Source organism: Phodopus roborovskii, unplaced genomic scaffold, assembly GCF_943737965.1.
Source record: "Phodopus roborovskii unplaced genomic scaffold, PHOROB, whole genome shotgun sequence".
NCBI lineage: Eukaryota > Metazoa > Chordata > Mammalia > Rodentia > Cricetidae > Phodopus > Phodopus roborovskii.
In genome coordinates, this window is record NW_026126646.1 from 1,094,787 (window position 1) to 1,108,052 (window position 13,266).

At 46.6% G+C, this 13,266-nt stretch overlaps 1 protein-coding gene across 1 annotated transcript; it reads right to left on the bottom strand.

Annotated features, from left to right (window-relative positions):
• Window positions 1-8,410: 8,410 nt before the first annotated feature.
• On the bottom strand, window positions 8,411-12,992 carry Rbp7 (retinol binding protein 7). The gene is made up of 4 exons (XM_051174003.1): window positions 12,877-12,992; window positions 11,546-11,724; window positions 10,480-10,581; window positions 8,411-8,597 (listed from the first exon to the last, which is right to left on the bottom strand). Exons 1-4 carry the CDS (start codon window positions 12,947-12,949, stop codon window positions 8,547-8,549), a joined length of 405 nt encoding a protein of 134 aa, XP_051029960.1. The 5' UTR covers window positions 12,950-12,992; the 3' UTR covers window positions 8,411-8,546.
• Window positions 12,993-13,266: the final 274 nt, after the last annotated feature.

Here is a 13,266-nt window from a genome sequence, read left to right on the forward strand (position 1 = left end):
AGAGCTTATAAACTGCTTTGGGAAATGTAAATGGTATTATTGTGGGAAACAGGCAAACAGCCCCTCAACAAGTTAGACACAGAGTTACTGTGTTTCCCAGAGATTTAGCTCCTTGGCAGATATCCCAAATAACTGAAATCAGATATGCAAGCAGAATTTAATACATGAATGCTCATTACAGCACTGTTCACAACAGCTGAAATGTGGGAATCATTAAACAGCCATCAACAGATGGTGGACAAGTCATCCGTGGCCTGGCTGGAAAATGGAATATCACTCAGACATAAAGGGGAAAAGGGATGATGCACACTATAGCACAGACAGACCTTGAAGATGTTATCATTGGTGGAAGAAAGTTCATGTGTATTATATGATATCATTTATATGAGGAGCCAGAATAGGCAAATCCATAAAGAAAGATAGCAGGTCGGGGTTGGCAGGAGCTCCATGGAATCCTATTGGGTATGAAAAATTCTTGAAATCTGGTGTGCTGGCCTATGCCTGTAAGCAAGCCCATGTCAGCACTCCAGAGACAGATGCAAAAAGAAACTACAGGGTTTGTTGGTTGGTTTTTTGTTTGTTTGGGTTTTTTATTTTGTTTTGTTTTGTTTTCCAAGACAAGGTCTCTTTATATAAGAGTCCTGGCTGTCCTGGAACTCACTCTGTAGAGTTCGAAGGCATGGTGTAAGTTTGGTTATATGGTAAAAATATACATTAACAACAATAAGTAGGGCAGGCATGGTGGTACATGATTTTAATACCAGCACTCGGGAGGCAAAGGCAGGTGGACTGCTGTGGGTTCAAGATCAGCCTGGTCTATATAACAAGCCAACTATAGCTACACAGTGAGTCTTGTCTAAAAAATAAAAACAACAAAGTAACTAAAAACCCAGGCATAGTAGTGCACACCTTTAATTCCAGCACTCAGGAGGGAAATAGAGGCAGGTGAATTTCTGAGTTCAAGGCCAGCCTAGTATACAGAGAGAGTTCCAGGACAGCCAGAGCAATGCAAAGAAACCCTGTCTTGACAAATCAAAGAAGAAGGAAAAAAGAAGTAAAAGAAACTATGGGCCAGTATAGTGCTCAGATCTGTAATCCTAACACTTAAGAGGAGGCAGGAGGCTACAGAAGTTCTAGGTCAACTTGGGCAACATAGGAGTTTCCAGGCTGGCCTCACCTACAGATGCAAACCTTTTCTCAAGAACAGTAACAGACATTGGGGGGAAATGGCTCACTGGTTAAGAGTACTGGCTGTTCTTGCAGAGAGCCTAAGTTCAGTTTCCAGCATCACACTGGGTAGCTCACAGCTGCCTGTAAGTTCAGCTCCAGGGGATCTGACATCCTCTTCTGGCTTTTACAGGCACACACATTCATAGGATCTACTCACACAGATACATAGACAGAAATACAAATACATTTTTCAGTAGTGTGTAGCGTGTGTGAGATTGTGTGTTGGAGGGCACAGGGGAGAGAGTCTCACAGAGTAGCTCTGGCTGGCCTAGAATTCATTATGTAGACCAGGCTCACAGACCTGCACCTGCCTCTGCCTCCCAAGTACTGTGTTTAAAGGCTGCACCACAACTCCCACATGCCTAAGTAATAATTTTTAATGTAAGAACTAAGTCATTGAGGTAGACAGTGGTGATGAGCTGGACAACACTGTAAGGATTTGGCTTAAACGGTAACTTTGGGGGCTGTAGAGATGGCTCAGCAGTTAAGAGTGCTTACTGCTGTTTCAGAGGGTCTTTGGTGGGGTTCTCAACACACATATCAGGCAGCTTACAATTGCCTATATCTCCAGCTTCTGGAGAGCCTGACACCCACTTCTGGCCTCCCTGAACACATGCACACACACCTACCCACCCATGTCCAAACAGACACATTAAAAAAAGAAATCTTCAAGAAAGAAAACAAGGGCTAAAGAGACAGTTCAGGGATAAAGAGCATTTACTGTTCTTGCAGAGGACCCACGTTCAATTCCCAGCACCTACATGATGGCTCACAATTACCTGTAACTCCAGTGCCAGGGGCTTTGACATCCTCTTTCTGGAAGGCACACATGTGGTATGCAGACAAAAACCCATACAGATGAGTTAAAGTAAACATTGAATGATGAAAGAAAATATAAAGGTGACTTCTTTGTTTTTCAGTTCTGGGCATTAAATCCAGAGCTTCACACATGCTAGGCAAGGGTCCTCTTACCTTTTTTTTTTTTTTTTTTTTTTTTTTTAGTACACTCACAGGGATGGGTACTGTCAAAAGATGGAGATTGACAGCTGCTGGCTAAGATGGGAAGAAGCCTAATCCTTGTGCACCTTTTGTGAGGTCAACTAGTGACGTCAGTTCCGAGCACTTTGGCCCTTCTTCCACAGAATCACCACATGACCCAGGAATTCCACTCCCCAGCCAAAGGGATTGGGGAAGGAATTCAAAGAGGATTTTTTAAAAACACTGTTTTGTTTGTTTTTTAATCTTACAGTGTCCCACCAGGCTGGCCTGAAACCACTATGTACCCCAGGCTGGCCTTGAACTGTGGCATCTTTCTGCTTCCTGAAACCAAGGGCTGGGACTCCAGGTGTGAAATTTTAACACCTGTGTTCTCAGAAGCACTATTTACACACTGAGTCAGAAAGCTTGGAAGAAAGAGCAAGCAAAATGTGGCCTAGCAATACAAGGAGTAATCATCAGCCTTAGGGGCTGGAGAGATGGCCCAGCAGCTCAGAGCACACACCAGCTCATGCTCAGGACCCAGGCAGGCAGCAGACCACTGCTAGTAACTCCACCTCCAATGGGACCATGCCTCTTGCCTCTCCCAGCAACTGTACTTGATGCATCGCCAAGTACATATAATTTAAAGTAATAAAGATAAATCTTTAAAAATAATAAGAGAGCGTGCACTGCTCTGGCAAAGGATCAGAATTCCGTTCTTTCTTTTTTTGCTTTTTGTTGTTTTGTTTATTGAGACCTGTAGCCCTGCTGTCCTGGAACTCTCTTTGTAGACTAGTGGCCTCGAACTCAGAGATCTGCCTACCTGTGCCTCTTGAGTGCTGGGATCAAAGCTGAGTGCCATCACTGCCCCAGAGTTCAGGTCTAAACACCCACACCAGGTACACGCACCTGTAGCTCCAACTCCAGGACATCCTCTTATATACATACACTGACACACAGAGATACACATTAATAAAAACAAAATCTTTAAATAATTCAGCCTCAAAAAGGAAGGGCATTCTGACTCACTCTCCAGCATGGATGAACTTTAAAGATTAATAGTATGTGACATAAGTCAGACCCTGAGGCTGGGGGATGTCCAATGCAAGCATGAGGCTCAGAGTTCAGATCCCAGCACCTACATAAAAGCCGGTGTTGTGGTTTGTGCCTTCCTATGACTGTAATCCTAGCACAGGGTGTTCAGGGGGGTGTTGGAACAGGCCAGTCTAGACAAACGAGCAAGTTCCAGGTTCAGTGAGAAACCCTGCCTCAAAAAACCAAAGTGGAAAGTGACTGGAGAAGACACCCAGCTTTGCCCTTTGACTTACACGTCACACGATGCCACACCTGGAAACACAGATACTGCAACATCTCCCTTCTCCAAGGTCCCTAGAGCAGTGGCATTTTTAAAAGACAGTACATGGTAGAGAACTGGGCAGTGAGTGTGACTGGGGAAGGAGCACCCACCTGAGACAGGGAAAGGGTTCTTCTGGTGATGATGGTGACGGTGCAGTGGGAAGATCTCGCTTTGTCTTTTGTTTGCATTGCACGCTTGAGACAGGGTCTTAGGTAGCCTATACTGCCTTGAATCCTCTTCTAGACCTAGAACTCCTGTACTTCTTACCTCCTAACGCTGGGGATTACAATGTGTCGCCATACCTGACAGTATGAAGATTCATTTATTTATTTACTTTGAGACAAGGTCTCACTGTGTAGCTCTGGCTGTCATGGAACTCACTCTGTAGACCAGGCTGGCCTCAGACTCACAGAGATCCGGCTGGACTACCTCTGCCTCCGGAGTGCTGGAATGCTGGGATAAAAGGCGTGTGCTACCACCGCCCACCGCCCGGCTTCAGTATGAACATTCTTAATGCTGCCCATTGGTATGGTTTAAAAACCATCAATTTTTATATCCTTTTTCTTGTCTGTAATGCTTGCCTGCTAGCCCAGCTTGCTGCCATGGAGACAGCACATTTCCTCGTTGGTATCAGATCTCAAGTCTTTACTTGATCCTGTGTATGTGTTTTGTGCATATTTATTTACTGTTTGTGTGCATGTCCTAACGCCGGTGTGGAGGTCAGAGGACTCAGCTCTTTCCTTCTAACATGTGGATCCCAGATGTCACACTCAAGTTGTCAGGCTTAGTGGTGAGTGCCTTTGTGTGCTCAGCCATCTCCCTGACCCTGATATATGTATTTTTACCACAGTTAAAAATACAGAGCAGAGAGACCCCAGCACTTGGGAGTCAGAGGCAGTCAGATCTCTGTGAGTTGGTTTCAGGACAGCTAAGGGCTGTTAACACAGAGAAACCCTGTCTAAAAAAAAAAAAAAACAAAACAAAACAAATCTAGGCATGGTGGCCCTCATCCTTAATCCTAGCACTAGGGAGGCAGAGGCAGGTGGATCTCTGTGAGTTTGAGGCCAGCCTGGTCTACAGTGAGTTCCAGGCCAACCAGAGCTACAAAGTGAGACCTTGTCTCCACCCCCCCCACCTCTCCCCAGATGTATGTGTGTGCATGATGTGCATGTGTTCTTGTGTGCATAAGCTGCAGTTGATTTTTTTATTGTTTTTGTTTGTGCATAAGCTGCAGTTTATTTTTTTATTGTTTTTGTTTGCTTGCTTTTACTTATCGTTTTTTTGTTTTGTTTTGTTTTGTTTTTTAGATAGAGTCTATGTATCTCTACTGGGGCTGGAATAAATAAATAAAATTTAACTAAAACCAAGGACAAAGGCCCCTTCTGCTTCTGCTCCCTCGGGTGTCCATGTGGAGAATTGCAGGTCACCTCCCTAAACCACAGATTTCCCATTGTTCTCCAGCCCCTTTGGAGTCCAGGCTGCGACCCAGGAAGGCTGGGTGGGTTCAGATACCCTGCAGAAGCGGCGTGGCGAGACGCTTCCTTTTTTATTCCATAAAAGCTGCCTTTTCTCCGTGTCATTGCAGCTTTGCACACGGCCAGCAGACAGCGCAGCCCTCGCTTTGGGGAATGAGTCCCTGCAGCGCCCGCGGCTCCCGCAGTCCTCACGCGGACACGTGGCAGCCCTTCTCAGCCCTGCACACCGAAGTCCCCCTGGTGGACACTTCGGGTTGAAACTCGCAGTGGCCACTCTTGCGATCTGAGCCTGGTCAGCCCTGACAGCTGGCGCCAGCCTGCAGGGAGGGCAGGAAAACCTTGGGAGGGAAATTGCATCCGCGGCCCGGTGCGGCTTTCACATCATTGCCTCCACGGAAGTCGTTCCTATGGTTTGTTTCCTAAAAGCATTCGGCTATTTTCAGGCATAGACTGTGGCGCTGAGGCCTCAGACGCTGTTTCCCATTGAGGCAGCCTAGAAAGAGGGGGAAATCGTCTTGTTGTTAAGACAAAAAGTCTCTGCTGAAACCCCAGCTTCTAGACTTTCGGCGCAATTAGCATTTTCTGTGAAGGTGGCCAACATAGTGTTTCTTTTATATATTTCCAACTAAAATGTTAAAATATCGCCGGGTGTGGTGTCACGCTCCTTTAATTCCAGCACTTGGGAGGCGTAGACAGGAAGATCTCTGTGAATTCGAAGCCAGCCTGGTCTACAAAGCGAGTTCCAGGACAGCCAGGGCTGTTACACAGAGAAACGCTGTTAGGAAAAAAATAGAAGTTAAAATATCAATGGACTATCATCCTAAAGCCTAAGTGTATACACTGTCTTTATGTTGGCCACCATGACAGGGAATGTTAGTTGTGTTGAGTCTCCTGATGCTGGGACTTCAACCCATCTATGTGGTGATCCCACAGGCTTGAAGACTAGTCCACCTGGCACATCTCCCTGCAGCCCTCCCCCATCGACTCTACGCAGCTGTTTGGCCTCCCCCCTCCCCGCCCCCCAACAGCAGTCTGGCCTCCATCCCCCAACACATTCCCTTCTGCCTTTTGGGAATTCCCTTCCCCCTCCTTCAGCTGTTGGCAAATTCCCACAGTCCTCACCTCCTGGCATCACCCTGGATTCCACGTCTAAAATGGCTGCTTCCCTCCAGCCTTGAGTCCTTGCCTGATAGTGAGACTTTCTCAAACAGGGGCTTTCTGCAGGACTTTCTTATCTGCATCTCCAGGGCCTCCCCCACCAACACCCTATCTCCTGTCTGATCGTGCAGGTCCCCTAGCTTTCTATTACTGCAACAAAATACCCTGAGGATAGCAAGATAAAGTCTCGAGCTGACTCACAGTTCCGGTTACAGCCCACCATGGCTGGGGTGGTATGTGGTGCGGCATGCGTGTGTGCGTGTGTGTGATTATCCTCTCCTTCCACCACAAGGGGATTGGATTTATATTGTCAGACTTCAGAACAAAGAGCCCTTTACCCACTGAACAATTCTGCTCACCCCAAATACATACATATGGGAATTTTGCCTGCATGTATGTCTACATACCGCATGCATACATTGTGCCAGAAGAGGCCAGAAAAAGGTATAGGATCCCCTGGAACTATGGTTACAGACAGTTGTTAGCGCTTCATGTGGGTGCTGGGAATTAAGCCTGGGTCTTGTGGAAGAGCAGTCACACTCTTAGCCATCTCTTTAGCTATCCAAACTCTGACTTTGAAAATTAGTCATTCAAGGTCTTTCTTTGATGACCTCCCTGGTCATTCCAGTTTCTTCGCACCCTACCCATGTATATTCCCTGTTGCTGGGTTAACTTCGAGGTCCTTCCAGGGTCATTCCAGACGCATGTGTCAGTCCCTGCAAGCCACATGTAAAGTAGTGTTGCCTGTACTCCCAACACTCAGGAGGCTGAGGCTGAAGGACTACAAATTCAAGGCTGCAAAAGATGCAAAAACAAACAACTCCCTTGAACGCTCCTGTTGTGGGCCAGTCTTTTGGTACCCTGTGAAAATGTGCCTCTGTTTTACCTGGCCTGCCGAAGGCACCTTTTGATTGGATTAATAAAGAGCTGAGTGGCCAATAGTTAGGCAGGAGAGGACAGGCCTGACTCTGGGATAGAAACTCTGGGAAGAATCTGAAGTGTGCAGGATTCACCAGACAGACTCAGAGGAAGTAGGACACATTGTACTTAGGAGAGGTAATAAGCCACAGAGTAGAATATAAATGGGTTAACCTAAGTTTTGTTTGTTTGTTTGTTTTTGTTTGTTTGTTTGGAGACAGGGTTTCTCTGTGTAACAGCTCTAGCTGTTCTGGAACTTGCTTTGTACAACAGGCTGGCCTCAGACTCACAGAGATCTGCCTCCCAAGTGCTGGGATTACAGGCATGCACCACCACTGCCCAGCTTAATTTAAATTGTAAGAGCTAGTTGGGAACAAACCTAAGCTAAGGCTGAGCTTTCATACTTAATAAAAGTCTTCATGCTTCATTGTTCAGGAGCTGGCAGTTCAAAGAATGACCTGTACACCTCCTCACCCCCAACCCCACCCCGGGTTTCAACTAAAGTGCTTCCTGCTTGCACCTGTATAAAGGCCATGTCTACTACCCAGCTTTCCAGTGCTGCCACCTGTCCATCTTCTGAAGCTATTACATCAACCTTTCTCACTAGCCTTGGGAACAGGAATTATGTCCTGCTCCCTGGTGTGTACTTTGCACACAGAGCAAGCTTATTTTGGGGGGGGGGGGGAGGTTGAGACAGGGTTTCTCTGTGTAGCTTTGGAGGCTGTCCTGGAACTCACTCTGTAGACCAGACTGGCCTCAAACTCAGAGATCTGCCTGCCTCTGCCTCCTGAGTGCTGGGATTAAAGGCGTGCGCCACTGATGCCTGGCCAGAGCAAGATTTCAAACATTCCTTTAAAAATGGGTCGTGTTGGCCCTGGCCTAATGGCATATGCTTTAATCCTAGCACTCAGGAGGCAAAGGCAGGCCAGTATGAGTTCAAGGACAACCTGGTCTATATAGTAAATTCCAGGCCAGCCAGGTCTACACAGCAAGACCCTGTCTCAAATATATATGTGTGTGTGTGTACATAAATATATACACACATGTATATATATATATGTGTGTATATATATATTATATATGTGATATATTATATATATATATATATAGAGAGAGAGAGAGAGAGAGAGAGAGATCATGTTCAATTTGGAAAGAAAAAAGTCAGCATCACTTGAAAAAATTTATTGAAGCTGACATTGTCCTGCAGCCAAATAACTTTTTTTTTCTTTATGATTTTTTCTTATTTTACATATCAATCCCAGTTCCCTCTCCCTCCCTCCCTCCCTGCCAAATAACTTCTAGTACAGGTGGGTGACATTCTTCCAATTACAAGGCCCTTCTTCAAACCAAGACAGATCAACACCTGTTCCTTCTGCAAGGCAATTCAGCACTAACAGTCGCCTCCAGTGGGCTCTGAGGCTGGACATAGTTCAGGCTCTCTGGAATGTTTGTTTGCACACCTGGCCTTCACAGAACATTTCCTGTGACAGGAAGGGAGGGACGAAGAAAGAAAAAAGAAGTTGATGTACATTCTCAACATGTCTAATACCAATGTGTGGGGACTTTGCCTCCTGGTGCTAATCAATGCCGGGTCTTTTCTGCGCGTATTTCTCCCACTCTGACATGAAATGGCTATCAACAATTTAATCCCGACGTTCTCTCCTGCAGTGGTTTTATACTTTTTTTTTTTGAGAGAAGATCTCTTTACATTGCACTGGCTGTCCTGGAACTCATTATGTAGACCAGGTTGGTCTCAAACTCATAAAAATCTGCTGGTCTCTGCCTCCCAAGCCCTGGAATTAAAGATGTTCAGTGCCACACTCGGCCCCAATTTCACACTTTTTTTTTTTTTTTTTTTTTTTTTTTTTTTTTGAGACAGGGTTTCTCAGTATTGCTTTGCATCCTGTCCTGGAACTAGCTCTGTAGACCAGGGTGGCCACCAATACCCGGCTTCCAATTTTATTCTTTCTAAAGGCAGAACTTTATACCTTCTAGCTTGTGTTTTAGAGCTATTGATTGGTTTGCACTCTAAGTTCTGGTTGTGAAACGAATCAGTACCTCCTTTCTGAGGAGAAAGGCCGCAAAGCAGCAAGAGGCAGCGAGGGAGCCGTGCCCCGGCCTCTCCAGGAACAAGACACAGGCACCACACACCTGAGTTTTATCGATAGCAGACACCACCCTGAAATACTATTTCATCTAGTCCAAGCTACTCTCCAACGTGTTGTGTAGTTGAAGATGACCCTGAACTTCTGATGCTTCTGCTCCCACCTCCCAATTTCTGAGCTTACAGATGTGGGCTCAGATTCAGGGTTTCACACATGCTGAGCAAGCACTCTACCAACTCAGCTATACTGCCCCTGAAACTGTTTTCTAAATGGAACTTGAAGCAGAGCCAGAGTAGACACACACACACATACACACACATAAACACACACACACAAACACTCTCACACAAACACTCACACACATACACACTCACACATACACACACATATAAACACTCGCACATACACACACTCACATACACAAACACTCACACACACTCACACACAAACTCATACACACATGCACACATATACACACACACTCACACATGCACACATACACTCACATACACACATACTCACACACACACATACAAACACTCGCACATACACACCACTCATACATACACAAACACTCACACACACAATACACATACACACAAACACACACACTCTCACACACACATACTCACACATACTCACACACACTCACACATACACACTCACATACATTCACACATAAACACAAACACACACACACATTCACACTCACACATACACACACAAACACTCACACATACACACATACACTCACACATACACACTCACACATACACACATACTCACACACATACACACACACTCACACATACACTCACACATAAACACAAACACACACACACATTCACACTCACACATACACACATTCACACACACATTTTAAATGAGCATAGATGTTTTATCTGCATGTATATCTGTGTGAAGTTGTTAGAACTCCTGGAGCTGTAGTCACAGACAGCTGTGAGCTGCCATGTGGTGGCTGGGAATTGAACTCAGGACCTCTGGAAGAGCAGCCAATGCTCCCAACTCTCTCCAAGCTCCTTAATACATATATTTTAAAAATTCATGGTGAATTCAGCCTAGAGTGGTGGCACATTCCTTTAATCCCAGCACTCAGGAGGCAGTGGCAGACAGATCTCTCTGAGCTTGAGACTTGTGTGGTCTACATAGTGAATTCCAGGACAGCCAAGGCTATGTAGAGAGACTTAAACTTTCCTCCCCCTAAAATACGGCTTTTAAAGAATAAAATGGTAGGTACCAGGTGGAGCTGGTCCCCTTCAATCCAATGGCTCCAGCCTCTGTTCTTCTTCTCCCCTCTCTGTACACAAGTGAGTTTGTCATTCTCCCAGGTAACCAAGCTCTGTGTGAAGGAAGAGACAAAGCGATCCTTGCACTGGTAAGGTCCCTCCATATTGCCAGGTAGAATGCATGCCGAGTTAACCTTGTGAAACGAGCAGCCTTTGTCACACTTAAAAATGTTTCTATTTTATTATGTGTTTGTGTGGCCTGCACATATGCATGTGCACTGTGTACATGTCAGTGCTCACACAGGTCAGAAGTAGGTGTCCCTGGAGTTGGCGTTGCAGGTGGCTGTGGGCATTGAATCTCAGGTTCTCTACAAGGGCAGTAAATGCTTTTAACAGCTGGGCCATCTCTCCAGCCCCAAGCCTGTAGACGGTGGGTCTGTCCCGCCTGCTCCTAAGGCTGTTTGACCCCAAATAATCATAATGAGGCTTATATACATTATAAACAGTTTGGCTGATGACTCGGGCTTCTTATTGGCTAGTTCTCTCTTAATTATTAACCCATTTCTATTAATCTAACCACTTCCAATAGTCTTGGCTTACTGGAGAATACTTGGACCTGTTACTCCTTCAGCAGCTACATGGCATCTCCCTGGTGGCTCCCCTGCATCCTCTCCCCAGAATTCTCCTCCTCTGATAGCTCCATGTATACTCCCTGCCTGGCTACTGGCCAATCAGTGTTTTATTCATCAACCAATAAGAGAGACATATATACCGAAGGACACCCCCCCCCCGTTACATCCTATGTCCCTTCTTTCTTTTTCTACAGAACTAGAAATTTTTTTTTAAAATACTTTATTTAACTTTGTGTTGATGTAAAGGTATCAGATCCCCTGGAAATGGAGTTACAGACAGTTGTGAGCTGCCATGTGGGTGCTGGAAATTGAACTCAGGTCCTCTGGAAGAGCAGTCAGTGCTCTGAACCACTGAGCCATCTCTCCAGCCCCCAGAACTAGAAATTTTACTTGAGCCTCATGCATGCTGAGAGCCCCACAACTTAGCCACACCCTCACCCCTTACCGTGCATTTTCTGTTATCCAAGCCTTTGTTATCTTCCTCAAACTCTTCTCCAACCTTGAATTTAACGAGATAGTTCCTTAGGCTGCTGTATGTGTGGATGGTAAATGAATTCCCATTTTGTTCAATCACCTTCTGTGGCTTCAGCAGCTTGGCGATCTTACGAGTTGCAAAGTCAATACCTGGAAAGTTATTGTTATTCTAGTTTTGATTTTAATACTTTACATTTATTTATGTGTGGGTGTGTAAGTCAGAGGACAACTTGTTTTAAAACAGGGTCTTACATTTATAGTCTATCTGTCTGGTCTACAAAGCCACACAAAGAAACCCTGTCTCCACACCCCCCCCACCCCCGCAAAAAAAAAAATCGCTTTTACTGGGGTGGTGGTGGAATCTGGTCTACTTGAAGGGAAAAGGAAGCGTTTGTCAAGTAGCAAGCATATCAAGGTATGGTAGTTTAGGCCTGTAATCCCTATACTTGGGAGGCTGAGACAGGGGGACTTTCTGGAGTCAGAGACCAGCCTTGTCTACATAATGAGGTCTGGACCAGCTTGACCCACAAAGGAGATCCTATCTCAAAATAGACAAACAAAAAACCCAAACAAATACATCCCAGAACCAGCACTAACAAGCAGAAGGGTCCTCACGTAATAACAAATGCTGATAACTGCCAAATCTGTGAAATCAGAGCCCAACAGACTCAGCCTGCCAGGGCACCAACATCTCGAGAGTTCTTTGGTAAGCAGGGATAGTGATCAGCCCCCCTCTTGTGGGCTCATGCACCCCACTGGTGGTCACTGAGTTCAGGGTCCAGGGCTCACCTCTCTTACCGCAGGCATGGGCAGCCCAGGCTGACTCTACCCACTCATCTGCAGGAGTCCACAGTGGTCTCCATTACCAGCTGAGCAGGCCCTCTCTGGAGCCTGAATTTGTAGCTGCTCTCAGCCTGGTTCAGAACCCATCCCACGCCTTGCCTACGAGCCAGACCCAGATCCAGACCTGCCATCCCCACTAGAGTTGGATAGACAGGAATACAGATGCACCTGAGACTTGATGAACACAGAGGGGTATTGAGGGACAGACAGGAGGGGGCAGGGATGACTGTCCAGAAGACAAGACAAGGGCGACAGAGGAAAGAAGATAGACAGAGGGGCTAAAGATGGGCGCGGGAACCCAGGGACAAGGGCAGGACTGACCAGCCCAGAGCATCATAACCCAAGGGAGGCAGGAGGAGATGGACAGTTCAGGATAGCTGCCTTCGCTCAACCCTGCGACCGAGGCTAGAGCCTTGCTCCCCTCCATTTCCCCTTCGCTGCACAACCTTCGGGTCCTACCCAGGGCCAGCATGTAGCCCTCGAAGTTGTCGCTGCTGAGAAGGTTCCAGGTGCCGCTGAGGTCTGCTGGCATGGTCAGGGGTAGTCAGCCAAAGCCTGAAAGTCACAGGCAGAGCAGCCCTCTATTGTCAATGAGGCGGGGCTGAGGTGGGGAGGGGATCAGCGGGCAGGGATAGCGGCCGGCGACGCTGGGGGAGGGGTGAGCCCTGGAAGCACCCTGCTGGCTCTCCCTCCTAGCTTCCTTCCCCACCCTCCTCTGGTCCCATCCCCGCTCCTGTCACACCCTACTTTGGCAAGCCCTGTCTCCCTCGGGACTCCCTCCTGTTGTTTAACTCTAAACACCTCTGAACCCATAGTGTGTCCCAAGTCACCCTTCGTTCCCTGCCTCCA

What these genes read in the sequence shown, in the direction of transcription:
- Rbp7 (XM_051174003.1), bottom strand. Translation starts at nt 12,949, where the DNA reads ATGCCAGCAGACCTCAGCGGCACCTGGAACCTTCTCAGCAGCGACAAC. An exon ending in GGGCTACATGCTGGCCCTGG is followed by an intron (nt 11,725 to 12,876) that starts GTAGGACCCGAA and finishes ATAACTTTCCAG; the next exon opens with GTATTGACTTTGCAACTCGT. An exon ending in TGGATAACAGAAAATGCACG is followed by an intron (nt 10,582 to 11,545) that starts GTAAGGGGTGAG and finishes TCCTTCACACAG; the next exon opens with AGCTTGGTTACCTGGGAGAA.